Source organism: Mastomys coucha, unplaced genomic scaffold (genome assembly GCF_008632895.1).
Source record: "Mastomys coucha isolate ucsf_1 unplaced genomic scaffold, UCSF_Mcou_1 pScaffold22, whole genome shotgun sequence".
NCBI classification, from domain to species: Eukaryota; Metazoa; Chordata; class Mammalia; order Rodentia; family Muridae; genus Mastomys; species Mastomys coucha.
Window position 1 is genome coordinate 134713899 of NW_022196905.1, and position 25762 is coordinate 134739660.

General features: G+C 48.7%; 1 protein-coding gene across 1 annotated transcript in view; it reads left to right on the top strand.

Annotated features, from left to right (window-relative positions):
• Window positions 1-1944: 1944 nt before the first annotated feature.
• Window positions 1945-25762, top strand: part of LOC116104694 (kinesin-like protein KIF19) — a 43907-nt gene continuing 20089 nt past the window's right edge. Inside the window, exons 1-10 of the mRNA XM_031391189.1 lie at window positions 1945-1974; window positions 2621-2701; window positions 10640-10750; window positions 14215-14302; window positions 15350-15486; window positions 16326-16451; window positions 18866-19060; window positions 21128-21280; window positions 21792-21914; window positions 24527-24703. Of these exons, the coding sequence (XP_031247049.1) occupies window positions 1948-1974; window positions 2621-2701; window positions 10640-10750; window positions 14215-14302; window positions 15350-15486; window positions 16326-16451; window positions 18866-19060; window positions 21128-21280; window positions 21792-21914; window positions 24527-24703 (1218 nt within the window). The 5' untranslated portion in view covers window positions 1945-1947. The remainder of the gene's footprint in view (window positions 1975-2620; window positions 2702-10639; window positions 10751-14214; window positions 14303-15349; window positions 15487-16325; window positions 16452-18865; window positions 19061-21127; window positions 21281-21791; window positions 21915-24526; window positions 24704-25762) is intronic.

Consider the following 25762-nt stretch of genomic DNA (forward strand, 5'->3'; position numbering starts at 1 on the left):
TTTTTTAGTTTCACAGCAGTGAAAAAATGGCACAGCTTCAGCACATTTGCAGGTTTTTAATAGCTCTAAGTTCTTCCCTTTGAGACTTGATTGTGATTTATTTCTGTGATTTGTAAATAAAAGCATTTGTGTGGTGCAGCTGGAATTTAGGGAGAACTCCTGTGTCAGAACAGCTGTGCTCAAGGCTTAGGGCAGTGCTACGAGCTTCCTCTCCACCTTGGCTCCAGGAGGGCTGTCCCCTTGGGCCCTAATCCCAGCCAGCCTTTCTTACCCCCTGTCCTCAAGCATTTCCTGGCCTCCGAGTTTGACCAAGGAGGAATGTTATCTAAGGAGTGGTCACTCTGGCCTCACACAGCTGAATTAGTTTGATTTCTGAGAGAGGGTGGGGCTTACTTCAGGGGAGCCTAGAAGTTTCCCAGACACAAGTGTCATTAGCTTGAGCTCTAGGTGCAGACCTCAGCCCCCCTTTGGGTTTCATAGTATCAATCTGTAGCTTGCTTTTATTTCTCTTACGTAGCCTTAACTGTCCTGGAATTTGCTCTGTAGACCAGAATGACCCAGAACTCAGATTTGCCTGCCCCTGCCTCTGCTTCCTAAGTACTGAGTTGTTACACCATCTCCTAGCTTTTGCCCCCCTACCCCAAGACAGGGTTTCTCTGTGTAGCCCTGGCTGTCCTGGAACTCACTTTGTAGACCAGGTTGGCCTCGAACTCAGAAATCTGCCTGCCTCTGCCTTTCCTCTAGCTTCTTTTGATTTTCAAGACAAAGTTTCCCTGGCTGTCCCTAGCTGTCCTAGAACTTGCTTTGTAGACCAGGCTTTGAACTCAGAGTTCATTGGTGGTACAGGCCTTTATCCCAGTACTCAGGAGGCAAAAGCAAGTGGGTTTCTGAGTTCGAGGCCAGCCTGTTCTACAGAGTGAATTCCAGGACATCCAGGATTACACAGAAACTGTATTTCAGAAAAACAAGGTGCGGGCACTACCACCCAGCAACTTTTTTTTTCCTCTGAGTGCATCTTTTACTTGTATGTCTGTTTACCACGTGTACAGTGCCCTGTAGGCCAGAATTCCCTGGAACTGGAGTTAACAGACACTTGTCACCTGTTCTGCGGGTGCTGGAACTTGAACTTGGGTCCTATGGAAGAGCAGTCAGTACTTTTTGCCTGCTGAACCATCTCTCCAGCCCCCAAGCCTGGCTGTTAGTAGTTCCTGCCACCCCAGACACCTGTATGGCACTGCTTCTGCAGTCTTGTTGGTTGGGCTGGCACATTCACAGAGCAGGACTGTCCCTCCAGGAATGTGGAGGAAGTGAAGCAACGTACCAGATCCATTCTAAATCCCACTCTGGGGTACAAATGGACATGGAAGGCTGGAAATGCCACCAGAAACATGGCTATGAAAGACGCTGGCAAGGGCACTGACAGCTGAAATTGTCTCGTTTGGCTTCAGCTGTTGCTATTTAGGCCCCTCTAGTGAGAAGCCACAAACACGCTGACCTGCTGTTCTGAGGTGGCCCCTGTGTGGACGGACTCTACACCGCAGGGTTCTGTAGAGTGGGCTCAGCTCTGGACCAGAAGCTCCTGTGCTGCAAGGGTAGCTTAGAGACAGGTGGACCAGGGTTCTTGTTGGGTCCCCATCATGATGGCATCTCTGAGATCTGCCTGGCTGTTTTCAGGGCACTCAAACCACAAGGGCTGTCCTGGCCAGAGATACAGGTAGGGGTGACACCAGGATAGTAGAGCTGAATGCTGGCCCAGCCCCACCTCTGGGGACCCAGCTGATGTCATCAGAGTGAGCCTGGGGAGCAAGGCGGGGCTAAGCCAGGAGGATCTGTTTGCCTCCAGATTCAGCTTGGTTAGCTGGGGCCCCTCTAGTTCTGACTTGCAGGATGCCCTCCCAACAGACCACAGACCCCTCTCCTGCCCGGGGCAGCCCAACCCTGAGGGAGATGGAACCCAAGGACCAGCAGCTCATGGTGAGTCTCTTCTCTAGTGGCCCCTGCTAACTCCATCCTCTACACCTGAGGAGAAACCCCAAATCCTATGCTCATAGATCAGGTCTTAGCCTTTTCTGGGACCCAGTGATACTACCATACTTTCTCACTATGGGTCTCTAGTACCTGTACCCCTTTTCTGAACCTCTGTCTTCAGCCCAGGATCTGGGTTACAACCCCAGCCATGGGGCAGGCCTCATTCAGGCTACTTGGACCCTTAGCTCATTTGGCCTTGGGATGAACTGCACTTAGAACCCTGCTGCCCACCTGTGACTGGCCGCCTGTCTTCTATGGTATCATCAAAGAGGATACACACAGGCTGGCAGAACTGAGGGACATGCAAACACAGGCTCCCTCTCCTGAATGCTCGTAGAAGGCAGTTGTGTTTTCTTTCTGATCACAGCTAACACAGGCATCTAAGTGACCTTGGGCAGGTTGTTCTTCTCTGTTCAATGGGAGTGATGTCACCACTGGGTCCTCAGAGCCTCTCTAGGAGACAGGAACAGCTCTGTGCAAGTAGAGTCTAGGGGTGAATGGAGGGGAGGTGCTCACTGCCTCACTGAGCACAGGCAGATGGGAGGTGGGCATCTAACTGAGGGTCTTGGTGCTGCCCTACCCTTGTCCACAGGTGGCGCTCCGGATCCGCCCACTCAACAGTACAGAACTGGAGGAAGGAGCCACTGTCATCGCCCATAAAGTAGGGGACCAGGTGAGGGTAGAGGACACTAGAGGCATTCTCTTAACAGAGGCACCTGGTGGCCGGGTTCCATTCTGGGGCAGAGCTGAGCTGACAAGTGCATTCTACACAGCTTTTCATGTATGTGTGTGTATGTGTGTATGTCTGTGTGTATGTTCATTGGGTTTGATAGCAGGTAATTTTACCCACTGCTGAGCCACAGTCCTGTTTGGTATTTGATAGAATTTCCCTGGGACCTGGGGTGCATTGGTGAGGTTAGGCTGGACAGACAGTGAATCCCAGGGATTTTCTTCTGCTTCCCAAGCAGTGAGACTACAGTGTGTGCTGCCACGTTCCGCCTTTTCAGTTGATTCAAACCCATGACCTCAAGCTTGCATGGCAAGCACTTTACTAACTCTGCCTCTCTTTTTCGTTCCCTTTCTTTTCCCCTGTTTTTCTATTGAATCTCACTGTGTGTGTGTTTGTCTGTGTGTGTGTGTGTGTGTGTGTGTGTGTGTGTGTGTATCCAAGGTTAACCTAGTACTTTACTGTGTATTCCAGGCTAGCTAGTCTTGCACTTACAGTAATCCTGCTGCTTCGGCCTCCCAACTTCTTTTTATTAATGGAAGATGCATTAGAGGGAGTTCTTTGGGAGCTGTCTGCTCCATAAAAAGGTCTCTGCTGAGATCCCTGCAGTGGCAGGAGACTTAGCAGGCAAAATTAGCATGCCAAGTCTGATTTCAGAAACTAGAGGGGATTGCTGGCTGCAGGCTGGGGTGCATGCTGCCATTGCCGAGGACTCTCTTTCAAAGAAAAATCACTACTCAGCTGCCCACACCTCAGAAGCTCAAGCAAAGTGTTTATACTTGAGCCGACAACCCAAGTGGTGGATTGTTAAAGATCCCTGCCAAAGGCTGCCTATTGGGGCTCAGAGCACCCAGGGGAGGGGCGCATTGGCAGAGCTACCATTGGGGTGAGTCAGCACTGAGGCCATGGACTGCTAAACAGCGCGCACCTGGTGCCAGGGTTTAGACACAACAATAAAGTCATAGTCAGCTGAGAGCGAGGACTGAGTAAGGAAGGCTGTGCTTCCTATGTGTGGATGCGGGACCATGCAGTGTCTCACAGCCATCTGTAAACTCCAGTACTGGGTGATTGGGCACCCTCTTATAGCTTCTGTAGGCACTAGGCATGCATGTGGTGCGCACGCATAAAATGCAGGCAAAATACTCATACACATAAAAACAAATCTTCAGAGAACAGCCCATGTTAAAACATCAAGGCAAAGGGCTCTGGGGACAGCTCTGTGAAGTGTTTGCGGTGCATGCATTGAAGACCTGAATTGTAAGCCCAGTTCACCAAAGGCTGGGTGTGGTGGCAAGTGTTGGTAATCTTAGCTTTCGGGCAGGGAAGCAGGAGCATCCTTGAGGTTCCACGGTTAGCTAATCTAGCCAAATAACCATGAGCCCAAGGACCAAGGAGAGACCATGTTTTAAAAAAAAATAAGATGGAGGGACTGGGTGTGCCTGGGTGAGATCTTTAATCTCAGCACTTGGGAGGCAGAGATAAGCAGATTTCTGTCTGAGAGTTTTGAGGCCAGCCTGGATCTACAGAGAGAGTTCCAGGACAGCCAGGGCTATACAGGGAAGCCCTGTCTCAAAAACAAAAAACAAAAAACCAAACAATAACAAAAGATGGAGATCAGTTGAGAAGATCCCAACCTCTGGCCTTCTTAAGCACGTGTGCACACACACACACACGCGAGTGCGTACACAACCATGCACACACAAAAAATTAAGGTGAGACAGTGACTCCCCCATGGAACTGAGTCTAATCTCGAACTCCTCCTGCCTCAGCTCCTAAGTGCTTCAATGACAGGTACGCCACTTCCTGGTTCAAATGTCACCTTTTTCTGTGCATGGGTGTATTATTATTAATTTGCTTATTCACTTTACATCCCACTCACTGCCCTCTCCCAGTCACCCCTCCCACAAGCCTTCCCCTCACCCCTTTCTCTTCTGAGCAGGTAGGGGTGCCCTTGGATATCCCCCGATCCTGGCACATCATGTCTCTGTGAGGCTAGGCTTATCTTCCCCCACTGAGTCCAGACAAGACAGCCCAGCTAGAACAACATATCCCATGGACAGGCAAAAGCTTTAGGGACAGCCCCCACTCCAGTTGTTTGGGACCCACATGGAAAACCAAGCTGCACATCTGCTGCATGTGAGCAGAGAAGCCTAGGTCCAGCCTGTGTATGGTTTTCAGCTGGTGGTTCTGACTCTGAGAGCCCCAAGGGTCCAGGTTAGTTGATTCTGTTGGTCTTCCTGTGAAGTTCCTATCCCCTTAGGGGCTGCAATCCTTCCTCCTGTTCTTCCATAAGAGTCCCCAAGCTCCATCCACTGTTTGGCTGTGGATGTCTATATCTGAGTCAGCAGCTAGATGGAGCCTCTCAGAGAACAGCCATGCTAGTCTCCTGTCTGCAAGCGTAACAGATCATTAATGTATCAGGGTTTGGTGCTTGCCCATGGGATAGCCATGAGAACGAATGGAAATCTGCAACTGATGGGGGTGGGGAGTTGGGGGGGCATCTCCAGGAAGAGACAGAGACCAAGTATAAGGGACACCTAAGAGTCAACGGGGTGTCCTTAACTGTGACACACACCATCAGGGAAATGGAACCTGAAGAGGCCACCTCCTGTAGCCTGGCAGAAACCCCAATGGAGTAATAGAGACAAGCAACCTACCCACAAAACTTGACCTAAAACTCATCCTGTCTATAAGAAATGCTGGAGCCGGGCGTTGGTGGCGCACGCCTTTAATCCCAGCACTTGGGAGGCAGAGGCAGGTGGATTTCTGAGTTCGAGGCCAGCCTGGTCTACGGAGTGAGTTCCAGGGCTATACAGAGAAACCCTGTCTCGAAAAACCAAAAAAAAAAAAAAAAGAAAGAAAGAAAGAAAGAAATGCTGGGACGGGAGTGGGGGTGGGCCTGGAGCTGAGGCTGAGGAATGGCCAACCAATAACTGACCCAACTTGACACTCACCTTTTTTTTTAATTTAAATATAATTACATCACTTCCCCCTTCCCAATCTTTCAAACTCCTATTATCATGTCCCCTTAACTCCTCCCTTTTTTTTTTTTTTTTGGAAACAGGGTTTCTCTGCATATCCCTGGCTGTCCTGGAACTCACTCTGTAGACCAGGCTGGCCTCGAACTCAGAAATCCGCCTGTCTCTGCCTCCCAAGTGCTGGGATTAAAGGAGTGCGCCACTACCGCCCAGCTTAATTTGTATTTCTACCATGGCTAAGGATGTTAAAAGCATGTATGAGTGTTTTGCCTGCGTATATGTCTGTGCACCATATTCATGCCAGCTGCCCATAGAGGCCAGAAGATGTCATTGAATCCCCTAGAGCTGGAGTCACAAGTGGTTTTTGAACTATTCAACATGGATGATGGGGACCAAATTCAGGTTCTTTGCAAGAGTAACTAGTGCTCTTAATGGCTGAGCCATTTCTCCAACTACAAGGCTGTCTTTTCCCTATTGTTTTTAAAAAATCAGGTGAATGTTAGTGATGGCCCACCCCTTTAGTCCCAGTACTTGGGAGGCAGAAGCAGGCAGATCTCTGAGTTCAAGGCAGAGTGAGTTCCAGGACAGGCAGGGTTACACAAAGAAACACTGTCTCAAAAATGAATGAATGAATGACTGTCAGGTGACTCAGGGTTAAAACTAATTGCATGAGCTTATACCTGCTCCTTCTCTGGTGACCTATGTTTCTAACTTTGTGCCAGTGCAGAGCCATTGGTCTTACGTCTTCGTGGTACATGGCTGTCCTCCAGCGGTACTCTGTGCTTGGAGTGGCTTTGACTATCCAAGGTCTTTTTGTTTCTAAATGAATTTTCAGATTGTTTTCTCTCTGTCTGTGAAGAAGTGTTAGTATTTTGCTGGGGACTGCATTGGATCAGTAAACGTCTTGTATTCAGTAGGAGGGCCGGCCGTTTTCAGTATTCATGGATGTGGTCTGAGAGTGTGGGAGACTGGTCCATCTTCTAGAGTCTTCAGTTTCTCTCAAGGATTTTAAAGTTCTTGTTATAGAGACCATTCACTTCCTTGGTTAAGTCTATTCCAAGTTGTTTTTTTCCTGAAGCAGTTATGAATGGGAACACATGTAATTTCTTCCTAAGATGTTTGTTATTGGTATATAAGAGTGGTTCTCAGCCTTCCTAATGCTGCGACCCTTCAGTACAGTTCTTCATGTTGTGACCTCCAACAGTAAAATTATTTTTGTTGCTACTTCATAACTATAATTTTGTCACTGCTATTAAAAGTAATATAAGTATATGATACTTTTGATGGTCTTAGGCAACCCCAACTCCCTATGAAAGGTTCATTCAACCCAGAGGGGTTGCGACTCCCAGGTTGAGAAACACTGGTATGTAAAAAGGCTACTTACTGGGTTGGTGAGATGGCTCAGCAGTTATGAGCCCTGGTTGTTCTTCCAGAGGTCGTGAGTTCAGTTCCCAGCAACCACATGGTGGTTCACAACTATCTATAAGGTATCTGATGCCCTCTTCTGGCATGTGGATGTATATGCAGTGGAGCACTCATATAATAAATAAAAATTTTAAAAAGGCTAATTATTATTATTATTATTATAATGATCATCATCATCATCATTATTATTTTACAAGAGCACAAATCCACTTTTATTTATTTACTCTCCATTAGTTTAAATCCAGGACAGGTACAACATCACACAGATTCTGTGTCCAATGGCCTTTGCATGAAGGTTGCTTCGAATTTGGCACAAAAGATGTCGTTTCCATGGGTCCAAGTTACTTTACCCCAGATTACTCTGGTTTGGTTTGGTTTGCTTCCAGAAATTACTATATCGTTTTTTGCTATATACGCATAAGCATACCTCTTGCCTAACTAGAACTCAGTTTCATCTCAGGCATAAACACCTTCAAAACACCTTTTTAAAGATATATTTATTTATTTTATTTGTATGAGTACACTGTAGCTGTCTCCAGACATCCCAGAGAGAGCATTGGATTCCATTACAGATAGTTGTGAGCCACCATGTGGTTGCTGGGAATTGAACTCAGGACCTCTGGAAGAGGAGTCAGTGCTCTTAACCGCTGAGCTATCTCTCCAGCATCAAACACCTACAATTTTAAGAAAAGCTGTATGCTCTCTTTGGTTCCGGAGACCTTGCTAGTAGCCAGCAAAACTAGGCTTGCACCACAGCCTTCTAGAGATACTTGCTGCTTTTAGAAGTCCTGTTCTCAGCAGGCTTCCACAAGTATCAAGATGGCGGAAAGGTATTATTATTATTATTATTATTATTATTATTATTATTATTATTATTTTGGTTTTTAGAGACAGGGTTTCTCTGTGTATCCCTGGCTGTCCTGGAACTCACTCTGTAGACCAGGCTGGCCTCGAACTCAGAAATCTGCCTGCCTCTGCCTCCCAAGTGCTGGGATTAAAGGTGTGCGCCACCACCACCCAACTATTATTATTATTGGTGGTGGTGGTGTGTGTGATATATATAGGTTTGCATGCCACAGCATAGAAGTGGACAACTCTGTGGGCTCAGTTCTCCCCTTCCATCTTTACAGGTGGTATTAGTTACTCGTCTGCTGCTGTAGTAAGATACCATGATCAAGGCAACGTGAAAAGTTTACTTGGGCTCATGATTCCAGTTGAGAGTCTGTCTGGGTCAGGGTTACCATTGCTGTGCTAAAACATGATCAAAAGTGAACTGGGGAGGAAAGGGTCTATTTTGCTTACACTTCCACAGCGCTATTCATCATTAAAGGAAGTCGGTACAAGAACTCAAATTGGCCAGGAACCTGGAGACAGGAGCTGATGCGGAGGCCATAGAGGGGTGCTGCTTACCGTTTTGCTCAGCCTGTTTCTCACATCACCCAGGACCACTAACCCAGGGGCTGGCACTGCCCACAACAGACTGGGCCCTCCTCACTCGATCACTAACTAGGAAAATGCCCTACTGGTTTACTTACAGCCTGATCTTATGAAGACATATTTTTTTTTTTTTTCCAATTGAGGTTCCCTCCTCTCAGATGACTTTAGTTTGAATCAAGCTGACATAAAATTAGTCAGGACAGAGTCCATGTGACAGAGTGAAGTCATGGCAATGGAGCTGGAAGTTGAGAGCTTATATCTTAAACTGCAAACAGGAAGCAGAGGGAACACATTGGCAATGGTGCATGGCTTCGAAACCTCAAAGCCAGCTCCTGGGGACATACTTCCTTCAGCAAGGCCACACCTCCTAAACAAACACCTCCTTCCCAGACAGCAGCACCAACTGGGGACCATGGATTCAAATATCTGAGCCTATGTAGGACATTTCACTCAAGCTACCACCATGGGTCCTGGGGATGACACTCTCAGGCCAGCAAACTTGCACGGAGAGCTCCTTTACCTGCTGAGCCATTTCACTGACCTCAGCTACTCTCTCTCTCTCTGTGTGTGTGTGTGTGTGTGTGTGTGTGTGTGTGTGTGTGTGTGTGTGTGGTGTTCATTATAACAGCAAGAAGGCCTAGCTCTGCAAGGAAAGGTGCTTGTGTGCAACCCTGATGATCTGAGTTCATATCCCGAGCTCCCACAGGAGTGCAGGAGGGACCCAACCACCATGGCATGCACACCCCTCCCCTTGCACATTGGTGACTCACAACTGTAAAGTCCCCTCCCAGGCCCTGTTCGGAGGATCCCAGCTGGAGACCCATCTAAGTCCTCCTGCAGCCCTGTTCTGGCCACTGTGACACAAGGCATTCCCAGGAGGGGAGTAAGCAAAAAGAATCAGCTTTTGTCACCAAGCAAGTGCTGGCCAGAAGCCAGGAGAAGCTCTGGCAGTTTCCAAAGCTAAGAACACAGGAGGGGCAAGTAGTGGTCATGTGACAGGACCCTTAGAACCACCCAGGGTGGTCTCCACTTCCCTGGTTCCTCTCTGGTGCTCAGCCCTGTGTCTCCATCAGCCAGGTTACAATTGGCCTCTACCCATTTCCCTGCCCCCTGTTGTCCCTGGGGCAGAGTCCTTTAATCCCTTTGCCCCCAAGGATCTTAACAGGCTTGCCTGATAATAATGTATATGGGGACTGAGGGGCCCTGGGGACTGCCAGGTTCTCAGAGAATGGAGCATGTGGGTGGAGGCTTTGGGATAGACTCTTCACTTCCCCTGTCCTGTGAGGTGAACGCAGTTAAAATGGCCTGTCCAGCACTCTACAGTTTCCACAGCCTCCTGCCTTCTCTGACAGCATTAGTTCATAAGACAGCCTGTCAGTATGAGGCCAGAGAAGGTGGGTGGAAGTGTGGTGTGTTGGGTAGGGTTGTTGAAGCATGCCAGACTGCTTTCCCTTGCCTTGGGGTTGTCTGGGGTCATTTATGCGACTATGGAGCCCTGGGGACTGAAGGGGGGGTGGGGTGTATGGTTATGCTCTGGGTAGGTGACATCAGGCAACATTGTCCCCCAGTGAGTGAGTGAGACAGGGGAAGGTGCTCACTGAGGAAGGCATAAGGACCCGAGGTTGGATCCCCAGGACCCCCACAAAAGCCAGATGCAGCTGTGTGAGCCTTTAACTTCAGAACTAGAGAACAGAGACAGGAAGATCCCAGGAGCTCATGGGCCAGCCAGTCGAGCTGAAATGGTGAGCTCCAGGCTCAATGAAGCCAGCCTGGTCTACAGAGTGAGTTCCAGGACAGGCAGGGTTACAGAGTAAGAACCCTGTCTGAAAAAAAAAAAGAGAGAGAGAGACTCTGATCTTAGCCTCTGCATATGAACACATATGAAGAGAGAGGGAGAGAAGGGGAGAGAGAGGGAGAAAGAAGACCGTACAAACGTACAGCCATTTCTGGCCCTGGCCCTTGTTTCTGGATGAGGCCACAGGTCTGGGATGCTTACCAGGGTCTGACTGGCCCTCCCCTGACCCTTCTGTCTTACTGTGTCCAGGTGGTTGTGCTCATGGACCCAGGCGAAGACCCGGAGGACACTCTGCGAGCACACCGGTCCCGGGAGCGGACCTTTATATTTGACACCGTGTTCGACCAGCATGCATCTCAGGTGCTTACCACCCACTCTGTGTCTAATCCCAGGAGCACCTTGGGCCCAGGCGCTGGGATGTCTTATCTACATCCTCCTATCAGGCTCTTCCTGATACACAAAGGAGGTTGTGGGGAGAAAACCCATCCCAGGGACCAAGCGAATGTGGTCCTCCTGTGGTCACGGGTCACTGTGTCCCCGCTGCCTGCACTGGGGGCTTCTCTTGAGTTTGTTCCTTCACTGCACATGCTATAGGGACACCCAGGCTGTAGGGCAGGGGAAAACTGAGCATGCATGTACTTCTCATTGCAACACGGTGGCCAGCAGGGCCCTCTCCAAGGAGGGACATTGAGGCTAGGACCTGTCATGAAATAGGCAAAAGTCTAGAGAGGAACCTGTAGCATGTGCATCTCACAGACAGGGACCCAGCAAGGCCCAGCGCTGGGTCTGGACCAGGCGTCGGCCTCTTCGTTCTCATACATCACATATGACACTGCCACCATCCATAAGAACAGAAGGTGGTAACCACATGCAACCTAACCTCACAGAGGGGAGCCGGCGCTTATCAGGGATAGCAATGACGGTATGATTTGAAGAAAGGACCCAGAAATGGAATGTTACAGCCACAAGCAGCATCTGGGGGAAATTTTGGACCCAAGTACAACAGTACAAGGTGGGATGCCGTGTGCTCCTTGTCCTACTGTGAGAGGGAAGGTCAGTTGCCCCATATTCAATACCAGACTACTCATGCCTTTGTTTTAAGATTTAAAAAAATATATATATAGGTATGTAAGTATTCATTCATTCGTTCATTTGTTTGTTTGTTTAGGTTTTTCAAGACAGGGTTTCTCTGTGTAGCCCTTGCTGTCCTGGAACTCACTCTGTAGACCAGGCTGGCCTTGAACTCAGAAATCTGCCTGCCTCTGCCTCCCAAGTGCTAGGATTAAAGGCATGTGCCACCACTGCCTAGCTCAGCCAGTGCTCTTTTTTTTTTAATAAAAAGATTTATTTATTTTATGTATATGAGTACACCATTGCTCTCTTCAGACACACTAGAAGAGGGCATCAGATCCCATTACAGATGGTTGTTAGTCACCATGTGGTTGCTGGGAATTGAACTCAGGACCTCTGGAAGTGCAGTTGGTGCTCTTAACCACTGAGCCATCTCTCCAGCCCTCAGCCAGTGCTCTTAACCATCGAGCCACTTACCCTGTTCCTCACTTCTCTCCCCCTCTCTCTGTCTCTCTCTATCTCTGTCTCTCTCTTTCTTCCCCCTCTCTCTTTCTCTTCCTCTTTCTCTCTCTTTCTTTTTCCCCAACAGAGTCTCATTATGTAGCCCAGGCTGGCTTTGCATTCACTCTGTAGAACAGGTTGGCACAAACTCACTTTGTAGCTTAGAATAGCCTTAAACTCCCCTTCTCTCAGCTTTAACATCCCACAGGCTGATTACAGGTGTGCCACTGTGGATGTGCATCGCCCTGCCTACAAGTCCTTTTGCTTCTAAGAGGCCTGTCCCAGACGTGTGAACTATCTCCTGGTTGCTGCAGAACATGCCACTCCCATACCAAGTGGGTACACTGCCACTGTCCATGTCTCTGTGAGGGGCACTCACATTAAGACTTGACACTGTGAGAGACTGTGGTCCTCAGAGGCTCTGTGAAGCTTCATGTCCCTGGTTGTGCCCCCGGTCCTCGCCTGGTCCTCACTGGGTTCTGACATTGGCTCGAGGTTCTGCTGGAGCTGCCCACTGGGCCTTCTCCCTAGGACACTGGCTTCATTCAGCATGCAGTCCTCAGAGCTTCAGCAGAGCCAGTAGGAGCCCCTTAGTCTTCTAAAACCTGGCCAACAGTGGGCACACCCTCGTGTTCCTATGCTGGCTGTTTAAACCAGACCCCAAGGGTGTGTCACGGTAGGAGTAGGGAGTAGATTCAGCACTCAGTTAAGTAGCTAAGTGTCCAGGGCCAGTCTCCGAAAGCTATACTCATGCTAGGCTGCTTCCTATGGCTGCCACAGGGGACAAAGGAATGGGGACAGAATCTCAGTAAGGCTGTGTAACAGAATGGCCTGCCGGGGGCACTGGTTATTTGCTTATTTGTTTATTTGTTTGTTTGTTTATATTTTTGTAGACAGGGTCTTACTATGTACTCTTGGCTGACCTGGAACTTTATATGTAGACCCAGCTGGCCTTGAACTCAGAGATCTGCCTGCCTCCCAAGTGCTGGGATTAAAGGCCTGTGCTACCAGGCCCATCTGGCCACATTTGACAGTACCGCCGTCATCCTCAGTTCAGGACTAAGCCATCATTGTAAAGCAGAGTGGCCTCCCAGTACCTTGAGAGCAGAGGTCATGATGGCGTTCCCCAGAGGGACCTGGTTACTGACAGGCTACTTCATGATGAGTGCTACACTCAAGGCTCCAGCGTCCTTCCCAAGCCTTGTGTTGTCCTTATAGAATACTCAGAAATATTTCCGCCCGTCCCCTAGCTGGATGTGGAGACATGGACCTGTGACCCCAGCCATTAGGAGGTAGAGGCAAAGTCATCCTCAGCTACATTGCAAGTCTGGCTAGCCTGGACTGCATGGGACCCTGCTTACACACACACACACACACACACACACACACACACACACACACACACACACGATATAGAGACACACAGACGCACACACAGAGATAGAGATACACAGATACACACACTTCCTTGTTCTACATGTGAGGCATTTGTCTGAGGTCACACAATATACAAGAGAGCCCAAATTCATACTAGCCTGTTCCTGTCTTAAGCCACAGAGAAAAGACAGTTGGGTTTGATGACTTTCAGCCCAGCTTGGGGAAGCCATGGGCAGACAGAGCTGCACCGGAGTGGACACCCAGGGGTTGCAGCAGAAGGGGCTGCTGGTGGTCCAGACAAACAAGCCTGTGCCTCGCTTACCAGCCCCAGGTGTCTCTCCTTGGACTTTTCTGTGCACATCCCTTGCTGGACATTGCTGCCTTTCTTTCACAAGGCTCTGCTCCCTGCCCAGCTTCATACGACAAAAAGGGGTCCTGATGATGTAGGATTCTAAGCCCAACCTCACTCTCTCAGTTCCTGCAGAAGCCTCGGGAATGGCTAGGTCCTAGCATGTGTCAGACCTCCATTGGGGAAACCCCCAAATGCTTGTTTGTTTGTTTAATTATTACTCTCACTTTATAGTCCTTGCTGTCCTGGAACTCACTTTGTACACCAGGCTGGCTACAAACTCACAGAGATCCCAAGAGCTAGTCCCTGTCTTCTCTGTTTTTGCTGGTTCATTTTGTTTTTTTCAAGACAGGGTTCCTCTAATGTAGCTCTGGCTGACCAGGAACTCACTATATAAACCAAGCTGGCCTTGGACTCCCAGAGCTCCGACTGCCTCTGTCTCCTACGTGCTGTCATTTCTAAGCAGTAGGTCCTCTAACTCAGGCTGGGCTGTCTCCTTACTATCTGTCCTCCTGTCTGTCTGCAGGAAACTGTATACCGTGCCACCATCCAGCATTTAGTGGAAGGCGTCATCTCTGGATACAATGCGACCGTTTTTGCCTATGGCCCTTCAGGTACTGGGTTGGGCATTGTCCCCAGGAGGGTATGTGCAAGGTGCCAGCAGAGGTCCCCTGCCCCCTTTTTGGAGATAAGGTCTCAGGTACCCCAGGCTGCCCTTAAACTATGTAGTCAAGGATGATCTTGAACTTCTGGTCCTTCAGCCTCTATCTCCCAAGTGCCAGGATTATTATAAGTGTGTGCTGCCATGCCTGGCCTATGCCATGCTGGAGGTGGAACCCAGGGATTTGTGTATGGTAGGTGAGCACGCTACCAACTCATTTGCATCCCCCACCATGTACACATACATTTATATATTTATCTATTTTGGTAGCACTGAGGATCGAACCCAGGGCCTCATGCACTCTAGCACTAAGCTAAACCCCCAACCTCCTTAGAGGAACCATGGACCTATTCATTGGACTTTGCATCCACACAGCCCTAAAAGGTGAGAATGATCCCCGGTCACAGAAGAGTCCTGGAAATGAGATAGCTGCCCCCAGACCACATAGCCACTGGGGTGATTCAACCCCGTGTGTGTTTTTCTGCTCAGGGGGTGGGGAGGGCACAAATTCCTTCTCAGAGGTTATGAGTAAAACTCAATCAGTGTTTGCAAACAGGTGGCGTGGTACAGGTTTGTCTGTCACTCTAGTTCTTTGAAAACTAGAGCAGGGAGCTTACAAGTTCCAGGCCAGCCTGGACTATATATTGAGACTTTGTCTAAACATAAATAAGAAAAGGAAGGAAAAAGTGTGTTTGTGTGTGTGTGTGTGTGTGTGTAGTGGGGGGCAAGAATCTAGCTGAGAAATAAGTCCTTGCTTCATCTCGGGTCTACAGAGTGAAGCCAGTTCTCTTCTCCTTGGGTGGGGACTAGAGCCCTGTGGGGGAGACGGGGCTGCTTCATTCAGTCACATCAGTGATGTGCCAGGCTTAAGGGCAAGAATGGGCCCAGGCTCTCCTTCTTGGGGACAAACGAAGACGGGACCTATGAGATCCTCTTCGAGAACCATGCAGTGTGTCATGCCTCTCCTTGCATAGCACACTTGAGCCTGCCCCTCCTGCAGGTGCTGGGAAGACTCACACCATGCTGGGAATGGACGCCGAGCCTGGCATCTACCTGCAGACCCTCACTGACCTCTTCCAGGCCATCGAGGAGACCCAGGACAACATGGAATATAGTGTGTCTATGTCTTACCTGGAGGTGAGCCAGCTCTCCTGCCTCCATTGCATCAACTGCAGAATGGGTACAACCCCGATTGCCTATGCAGAACTTATCCTCAGGGTGTGAGCTCTCTAGCAGCTCAGGCTTCCAGTTGGTTCTTTTAACTACATTTTAGAGGAATGGACAGATAGCTCAGCAGTTAGGAGCTTTGGCTGCTTTTCCAGAGGACCTGGGTTCAATTCCCAGTATCCACATGGCAGCTCACAGCAGTCTGTAACTCCAGTTCTAGAGGATCTGATGCCCTCTTCTGGCCTCTGAAGGCACTACATACAAGTGATGCACACACACACACACACACACACACACACACACAGATGCCAGCAAAACACCCATACTAATAAAATAATTTTAAAAATTATTTAAGCCAGGCAGTGCTGCACACTTTTATAACACTCAAGAGGCAGAGGCAGGAGGATCTCTGAGTTTGAGGCCAGCCTGATCTACAGAGTGAGTTCCAGGACAGCCAGGGCTACACAGAGAAACCATGTTTCAAAAACAAAACAAAACAAAATAAAAACAATAACAACAACAAAAAAAAAAAACAAGAAAAATTATTTTATGTGTACAGGCGCATTTTGCCTGCACTTGTGTCTGTGTGCCTTGTGGATGACTGGTAGGTAGCCACAGAGGCCAGAAGAGGGTGTTGGGTCCTATGGAATGGAGTTACAGATTGTTATCATTGACTATGTGGATGCTAGGAATGAAACCCTCGTGTTTTGCAAGAGCAGCCAGTGCTCTTAACCCCTACCTGAGCCATCTCTCTGGTCCTTTCTTTATGATTCTTTGCTACCATGTCCCAACCTTTCTGTTCTGCTCAGATTTATAACGAAGTGATCCGTGATCTCCTGAATCCATCCTCTGGGTTTCTGGAGCTGAGAGAAGATTCTAGAGGCAGCATCCAGATCGCAGGCATCACAGAAGTATCCACCTCAAATGCTCAAGAGGTGAGGGGCCCAGCCCAGCCCAGCCCAGCCAAACCCAGCCTGGCCCAGCCCAGCCCGGCCCAGCCCAGCCCACAAAGCCCTCCTTGTTCAAGTTTGCTGCACCTAAAGCAGCAGGTATGGCCAAGCTGAGCTGTTTATCAGCATCTGGCCTTGATCTGCGATCTCCAGTTCTCTGCAGTCAGCTATGCCTCCTTGCTAGTGCCCCAGGCAGACATCACCTATCGATCCTACATGCTGCCCTTAGCCTCAAGGTGCATACTCAGGGCCCTTCTCAGCACAGCCCACTAGGTGAGCATAGGCCATTTGAGCTGGTTAGGCTTACCATCCACTGGCCAACCTAATGACTGCTCCTTTACAAGGGTAGGCAGTGAACTTCCCTGCCCCGTGTCCTCTCCTCTCCTCTTCCCTCCTCCCCTCTCCTCCCCCTGTCCTTCTCTGTCGTTTTTTTTTTTTTTTTTTTTTTTTTTTGAGACAGAGTCTCTTTATGTAGTCCTGGCTGGCTTAGAACTTGCTATTAGAACAGGCTGGGCATGAACTCACGACCTCTGCCTCCTGGGGATTAATGGAGTTTACCATTGGACAGCTTTGTTTTGAGACAGGGTTTCTCTGTCCTGGAACTCACTCTGTAGACCAGGCTGGCCTCGGAATTCAGAGATCCGCCTGCCTCTGCCTCCCAAGTGCTGGGATTAAAGGTGTGCACCACCACCGCCAGGTGCATTTTCCCTTTTAAAGACAGGGTCTCACTGTGTAGCCCTGGCTGGCCTAGAAATTAATATGTAGACAAGGCTGGTTTTAAAGTTATAGAACCTACAGACTCTTGCCTCTCAAATGCTGGGATTTAAGGTGTGCACCACTATATTTAGCTTACTCTTTAAAAAATTTTATTTATAGTGTATGTGTGTGTGTGTGTGTGTGTGTGTGTGTGCATCTGCATACGTGTGGAGGTCAGAGGATCAGTTCTTTTCTTTTTCTTTCTTTCTTTTTTTTTTTTTTTTTGGTTTTTCAAGACAGGGTTTCTCTGTGTAGCCCTTGCTGTCCTGGAACTCACTCTGTGCACTAGGCTGGCCTCGAACTCAGAAATCCGCCTGCCTCTGCCTCCCAAGTGCTGGGATTAAAGACATACACCACCACAGCCCGACTTGACCATTTCTCTAAAAAAGATGTATTTTTATTTTATGTGTATGGGTATTTTACCTGTATGTATGTCTATGTACCATGTGCATGACCTACAGAGGCCAGAAGAGACCATTGGATCTCCTGCACCTGGAGCTGTAGATAGTTTTGAGCTGTCTCAGTTCCCAGCACTGGGATTACAAACACACGCCTCTATGTCCAGCACAGATTCTGGACATCCGCACTCAGTCTGTGCAGTAAGCCCTTTGCTGAATGAACGAGCCATTTCTCTAGCCCTGGATTCAGCCCTGCATTCACTATGAAGTCCAGGCTGGGCTTACACTTAGAGCAATCCTCCTGCCTCAGCCTCTCAAATGTTAGGATGACAGATAAGCACTGCCATGGCCTGAATGGCAATGAGCATCAATCTCCTGCCTCATACACACTGTGCATCCCTACACAGCAGGCGCTCAGCAGAGGTTTACTGCTGCAGATCTGTGGCTGCTCCCATGGCAACAGGGTTTACACCCACTGCCAATGCTAACACCGCTACAGTTGCCTGGAGATGTGACCTGGAAAGGGTCAGGGGCTGCTCTAGGCTCTGTGGGAAAGGTGTGAGCTGGCCAGGTGATGAATGTAGCTCAGTTGATAGAGTGCTTGCCTAGCATGCATGAGTCCATTGGTTCCAATCCTCAGTACTGCATAAACTGGACATGGTGGCACACATTTAAAATCCCAGCATTTGGGAGTTAGAGGCAGGAGGATCAGAAATTCAAGATCATCCCTGGTTACATAGTGAATTTGAGTTAGCCTGGATGATGTAAAATTTTGTCTTTAAAAAGGGGTGGGGGTAGGTATGGTGCATGCCTTTAATCCTAGCACTCAGGAGGCAGAGGCAGGTCAATCTCTGTGAGTTCAAGGGTAGCCTGGTCTACAAAGGGAGTTCTAGAATAGGCAGGACTACATGAGCAAACCTTATCTTTAAGAAAAAAAAAAAAAAGATAGGTAATCTGTTGGTAATGTCTGTCACTAGTAGGAAAGGGCAGATGCAGTCACACATCAAGAATCTTCAGTTCCCCTAGTTGATTAACTAATTACTGCCTCCCAAGTGCTGGGATCAAAGGCGTGCGCCACCACTGCCCAACTAATTACTTTATATACCAAACCAGAAATTGGAAATTGCTGCTATGAATCCTAGCCCCAGAGCCTCCCCTCCCCTTTTCCTTGGGTCTTTCGGGGATGGGGAATGGATGTGTTGCCACTCCTGTCTATGACTTGCCTTCCTCTCCCTCTGTCCTCAGATCATGCAGCTGCTCACCAAAGGCAACCGACAGCGTACACAGGAGCCCACAGCTACCAACAAGACCTCATCCCGCTCCCACGCCGTGCTGCAGGTCACTGTGCACCAGAGAAGCCGAGGCGGAGACCTGGCCGAGGAGGTGCGCCTCGGGAGGCTCTTCATGGTGGACCTGGCAGGCTCGGAGCGTGCTGCCCAGGTACAGGCCTCTCTGAAGCACATCTGCATGCAGATGTCTCGACTACCTTTCACTTGGGGTCCGTCATCCTCAGTCTGAGTGGGGCCTCATCTGGCCTTGTTCAGCTGTGTTTCAGCACCCAGAAGAGGTGACTGAGTGTTGAGGTAATTGTTTATAGTAAGGAGGGCAGGGAGCCAACACTTTCAGAGGTGCCCCCTTGTGGCTGGAGGCTCATTCTGCACCTACTGAATGTGTCCGCTTCATCCTGGGCCTTGGGTAGCCCCACTTGTTGAGATGACATATGTAATCAGATAGCAATGCCCAGGCAGGCCAGTGCTTTCAGAGTCTACAGAGGCTGTGGCAGGAGTCTTGGGGCTCAGCTAAGACTGTGGGCAGGTAGGTAGGTGCCCAGGGACCATAGCAGAAAGACTGCATTGCTAGGCCCCGTCCCACTCGCGGGTCCCTTGCTTTTGCTGCTGTGCTTCTTGAATGCTTCCCTGTGGCTCAGGTGTTCCTTCAGACCAGGGACCCAGCTCAGGGCCGGGCTACAGACAGGGTTGATTTAGACCTTGTGAGACCAGCAAGGGACACTGCCCTGCTCTGCTAGCACACATACCAGCCAGTGAGGTGTGTAGTCTCCATAGCCCATAGCCCTCCATGGCCACATTCAAGCTTGGTACTGTGTCTTCTTTACAGTATAGACTTGGAGCAGTGTGTGGAAGTGAGTGCCTGTCATCCCAGCACTTGAGAGGAGGGAGGGCCATGAGGTTCAGGCTGGCCTAGGTGACATTGACAATGACAAGACTGCATTTGGAAACAAAAAGAGAAGCTAGGGATGTAGCTCATTGATAGGGCACTCGCCTAACACACGTGAAGCTTTGGGCTCTGTTTTCAGTGCTCTATAGAACAAGAATGGTAGTACATGTATATCATCCCAGCACTCCGGAGGTAGAAGTAGGAGAATCAGAAGTTCGAAGCCATCCTCAGCTATATAGTGAGCTAGCAACATTAGATCCAATCTGAACTTTAAACCTGGGGAGATCTGGCTCTAAACTCTATTCTCCCTGCCTCGTGGTCTGTCTTATGGTTTGCCTTGTGTTCACTTACTTCTCTCTTTCATTTTCTTATCCCTCTGGGCCTGGCCCTGTCCTTGAAGCACAAACTGTTCAATCAGACCATTCTATTTTGTTTTATGTACATAGGGTTTTTTTTAAAAAAATATTTATTTCTTTTTTATGTATGTAAGTACACTGTAGCTGTCTTCAGACACACCAGAAGAGGGCATCAGATCCCATTACAGATGACTGTGAGCCACCATGTGGTTGCTGGGATTTGAACTCAGGATCTTTGGCAGAGGAGTCAGTGCTCTTAACCCCTGAGCCATCTCTCTAGCCCATATATAGGTGTTTTACCTGCATCTGTGTCCTTGCACCAGTTGCATGCCTGGTGCTGTGAGGCCAGAAGAGGCTGTCTGATGCTCTGGAACTAGAATTTCAGTTGGTTGTGGGTGCTGGGCTCAGAGGTGTTTGTTGGCTTCTGCACACATTTTCACTAGCCCATTTAGCTCCTGCCATTGAGCACTCACTGTGGCCAGCTGTTTGCAGGTGTTTAGACACATGGCCCGTAGTGACAGGAGTGACTTTCCAGAGCTTGCATTCATCCCATGGGACAGCAACCAAACAAGCCTGGTCATGTGTGGAGGCAGATGACTGCCCGAGTCTGTGAGTTAGAGGAAATACTTGGGACAGCATTGGGGAGAGGAGGTGCCGGGGCTGTGGACTCTGAGAATCGTCAGGGGGACCTGTAGGGTATATGGTAAGTCTCGGGGTGGAGGAGGGATACTTCCTAGACAAAATCCACTCACATTTTGTTAGAAGCAGTGTGATCTGTTTATTTCAGTTATTTGTTCCCATGTCAATCAGCTCTATATCCCCTAAGAATGGTTGCTTAACTCTACTAGTAATGTTTTGTCAAGGGGTCTCCCTTCAGTTCTTAGGACTTCAATATGAGGGTGGGTACCCCACCACTCTGGACTTCAGTCCCCTCCCTGGGAATGGGGACTGCTCAGCCTGACCTCTCCCTGCACAGACTCAGAACCGAGGCAAGAGGATGAAGGAGGGCGCGCACATCAATCGCTCGCTGCTGGCCCTGGGCAACTGCATCAATGCACTCAGTGAGAAGGGTGGAAGCCGCGCTCAGTATGTGAACTTCCGTGACAGCAAGCTCACGCGTCTGCTTAAGGTAGGATCCCAGCTGGGAGTTGGGAAGGGCCCCACAGCTGACAATATCTACCAGGGGTTAACTGTCACACAGAGGCTCCGGGCCCTGAAGGCATTAGTCTGTACTAACTGTATGTGGCCACTGCATGACGCCCTGTCACCTTTTTGGGTACGGTCAGTCCATTCTCACCCTCATCCCCTAGTAACAGGGAGCTTGCTACTTCCCAAGGCTGCCAATCCTGTCATGTAAAAACTTTTCTTTATGCTGAGCTGGCTGCTGCTGAAATAAACAAATAACCAAGCAGTAAGCAAATGTCCCTACATCTGTTCTCTTGGTCTAGCCTGTTCTCATCAAAGCAACAGTTAGGGGAAGGCTGGAGTAGATCCCACTTTATTCCCAGGCACTAACCCCACTCTGGTTCTCAGTATCAGCTACCCTTCCTGGATCACTGGTGGTGCTGGGGGAGGGGCTGGGGCCGGGGCTGGGGCCAGGTGGCTCCCATCAACCCAATTTCGTGGCTCTTACCAAGCAGGATGCCCTGGGAGGCAACAGCCGTACAGTGATGATCGCCCACATCAGCCCAGCCAGTACCAGCTTTGAGGAGTCAAGAACCACATTGCTGTATGCCTACAGGGCGAAGAACATCAAGACCAGGGTAAGAGAGTGGAAAGGTGGCTGAAAGATCCCTAGACCCACAGTCATTAAAAAAGCCAGGTATAAGCCAGGCTGTGGTGGTGCACGCCTTTAATCCCAGTACTTGGGAGGCAGAGGCAGGTGGATTTCTGAGTTCGAGGCCAGCCTGGTTCAGCGCGAGTTCCAGGACAGCCAGGGCTACACAGAGAAACACTGTCTTGAAACAAACAAACAAAAAACCCCAAAATGCCAGATATAGCAATGTGTATCTGTGACACTGTGCTGGAGAGAACGACACAGACAGATCCCTGAGGTCAGCCAACTGAGCCAGTGAGAGACCCCAGCTCAGAAGAACAGGGTGAGCTGGGCCTCTTGGGGTAGGCTGCATTCAGGAGGCAGAGGCAAGTGGACCTCTGTGAGTTCAAGGCTGAACTAATCTACATTGAGGAGATTCAGGTTAGCCAGGGATACATGGTGAGACCCTGCCTCAAAATTCATTCCTTCATTCATTCATTAAAATGTAAAAACAAGGTAGATGGAACCTGAAGAATGGCACCAGGAGCTGATTTCTTATCTCTATATGCACACATGTGTACACCCATGTGAGCATGGATCTCCACCCCCTCCAGAATCAGTGGTAGTGATAGTCACTGGTGGGAAGATTTCTAAAAACAAAACAAAACAAAACAAAAAAAACTGACAAATTATTTTGAAATCTTTTATTTTTTATTTATTTATTTATTTATTTTTTTGTTTTTTTTTTTCGAGACAGAGTTTTTCTGTGTAGCCCTGGCTGTTCTGGAACTCACTGTGTAGATCAGGCTGGCCTAGAACTCAGAAATCCACCTGCCTCTGCCTCCCAAGTGCTGGGATTAAAGGAATGAGCCACCACTATCCAGCTTGAAATCTTTTATTTTTTTTATTTTTTTACTTATTTACTTATTTATTTATTTATTTATTTTTTCGAGACAGGGTTTTTCTGTGTAGCCCTGGCTGTCCTGGAACTCACTGTGTATATCAGGCTGGCCTCGAACTCAGAAATCCACCTGCCTCTGCCTCCCAAGTGGGCCACCACTGCCCGGCTTGAAATCTTTTATTATGGTAAGATATACATGGCATGGGGCTGGAGAGATGACTGAGTGGTTAAAGGCACTGGCTGCTCTTCCAGAGGTCTGGACTTCAATTCCCAGCACCCACATGGTGGCTCACAACCATCTGTAATGGGTTCTGATGTCATCTTCTTTCTGAAGCTTTCTTCTGTCAGGCAGGCAAACTTGCAAACATAATGCTCATTTACATAAATAAATACATCATTAAAAAGATATACGTAGAACAAAACTTTTCATTTAGTGATTCCTTTATTCTGTCTTCATTTCGTGTATGCACATGTGTCACAGCAAGCCCGTGGCAGTCAGAGAACATTTGGGAATCAGCTCTTCTCCAACCAGCAGTTCTGGGTCAACAGGCTTGGTGGGGATCCATCCCTTTAGCCACCCAAATTCCATTTTAATCACCAAGAGTCCACAGCATAGTAGCCTTGATGTACCCATAGTATGAGGCTATCCGTGCCATTGCTCACCAGCAGAACTTACATGCCTCACCAAACCCAAACTCCATTAAATACCTACTCCTGCCTCTCACCTGGCCCTGCCTTTACCACTTTGGGTTGGTGTTTTTTGTTTTTTGTTTTTTGTTTTTGTTTTGTTTTGTTTTGATTTGTTTTGTTTGCTTCTAAGAATCTGACTCCTCTGGAGGCTGCCTAGAGAGACCAATTACACAGGATATTTCTTTTGGGTCTGGTTGGATGCATTGAGCCTCATGTTCTCAAAGCTCTTCTGTGCTGTAGCAGGCTTGGGTCAGAATACCCTTCCCTTGTTGAGCATGAATAGCGCTGACATTGTCTAACCTGCCCCTGCCCCCACCATGAGCCACACACATCCCAGGATGTGGCCCAACACATTCGGAAACAGCCATGAGACTGGATGCCCCATCCCTGTGTTCTCATTTCATTTCTGTTACTGTGAGAAAATACCCTGACACAAGCAATTTAGAGGAAAAGGAGGCTCATTTTGACTCACAATTCCAAGTTATAGTCCATTGTTGTGGGAAAATCAAGGCAAAGAGAGAAATAAATGCATGTATCCTTGCTTGCTATGCTCAGCTCAGTTTCTCCATTCTTTTCTTTTTTTGTTTTTTCGAGACAGGGTTTTTCTGAATAGCCTGGCTGTCCTGGAACTCACTCCGTAGACCAGGCTGGCCTCGAAATCAGAAATCTGCCTGCCTCTGCCTCCCAAGTGCTGGGATTAAAGGCGTGTGCCACCACCGCCCAGCCAGTTTCTCCATTCTTATATAGTTCAATTCCCGCCCCCCCCCCCCAAACCTAGGGAATGTTGCCACCCACTCTGGGTATCATCTATTAACTTAATTATGACAATTCTCCACAGACATGCCCATAGCCCAGCCTAGTGTACATAATCCCTCTTGGAGACTCTCTTCCCAGGGTGATTATGAGTTGTGGCCAGTTGACAAAGCAAATGACCCCCGATAATCTTGAAGTACCATGTCATCTATCAAGTCTGTCCTTCAGGACACTTCTTGCCATGCCTGAACTTGGGCACACGTCCTCACCATCAGGTCAAGCGCAACCTGCTGAATGTCTCCTACCGCATCGCTCAGTACACAGATGTCATTTCTGACCTGCGCAGGGAAATTGGGCACCTCAAGTCAAAGATTGAGAAGCAGGATAAGGAGAAGAAAAGTGACCCCAGCGTTCTGGATATCCAAGGTAGAGCTAAGTGCAGGTCCAGGCCTGTAACTCTAGCAGACCCTAATGGCTCAGTACCCTCTCTTCCCTAGACCTCCAACATCCAGGTTCCATGGGCCCATTGCTTCTTTTAGCCCAAGGGCCTGGCCTTGGCCACTCTGATTATCTACATTCACAGTGAAGAGTGGCTCTGTCAACTACTTTGTTGTTGTTTCCCTAGGAGCCTCAAGCTGGCTCCACTTACTTGGCTATAAGATATGAAAACTAAAACTGTTGTTGTTGTTGTTGTTTTTGAGACAGGGATTCACTATGTGATTTTGGATGGTCAGGAATTCAGTGTGTAGACCAGCCTGGCTTTGAACTCACAGAAATCCTCTTGCTTCTGCCTCTTGAGTGCTGGAATTAAAGGTGTGTGAGCCCCACATCTGGCTCTTATTTTTTTAATATTTATTTATTTATTTATTATATGTAAGTACACTGTAGCTGTCTTCAGATACTTTTTCTTCCCTCTCTGGCCCTGCTCACTCTGGCCCCAAAATTTATTTATTTATTATATGCAAGTACACTGTAGCTGTCTTTAGACACCCCAGAAGAAGGCATCAGATCTCGTTATGGATAGTTGTGAGGTACCACGTGGTTGCTGGGATTTGAACTCAGGACTTTCGGAAGAGCAGTCAGTGCTCTTAACTGCTGAGCCATCTCTCCAGCCCCTGGTTCTTTTTTTTTTTTTTTTTTTAAAGATTTATTTTATTTACTTTGTGTGTATGAGTACACTGCAGCTGTACAGATGGCTGTGAGCCATCATGTATGTGGCTGCTGGGAGTTGAAGCAGCCCCACTCGCTGCGGCCCGCCTGCTCCAGCATAATTCACTGTAGCTGTCTTCAGACACACCAGAAGAGGGCGTCAGATCTCATTATGGGTGATTGTGAGCCACCATGTGGTTACTGGGATCTGAACTCAGGACCTTCGGAAGGACGGTCAGTGCTCTTACTCGCTGAGCCATCTCACCAGCCCCTTATTTTTAAAATTTTATGTATATGGGTATTCTGTCTTCATGTATTATCTGTGCCCCACATGTGTGCAATACCTGAGGTAGCCAGAAGAG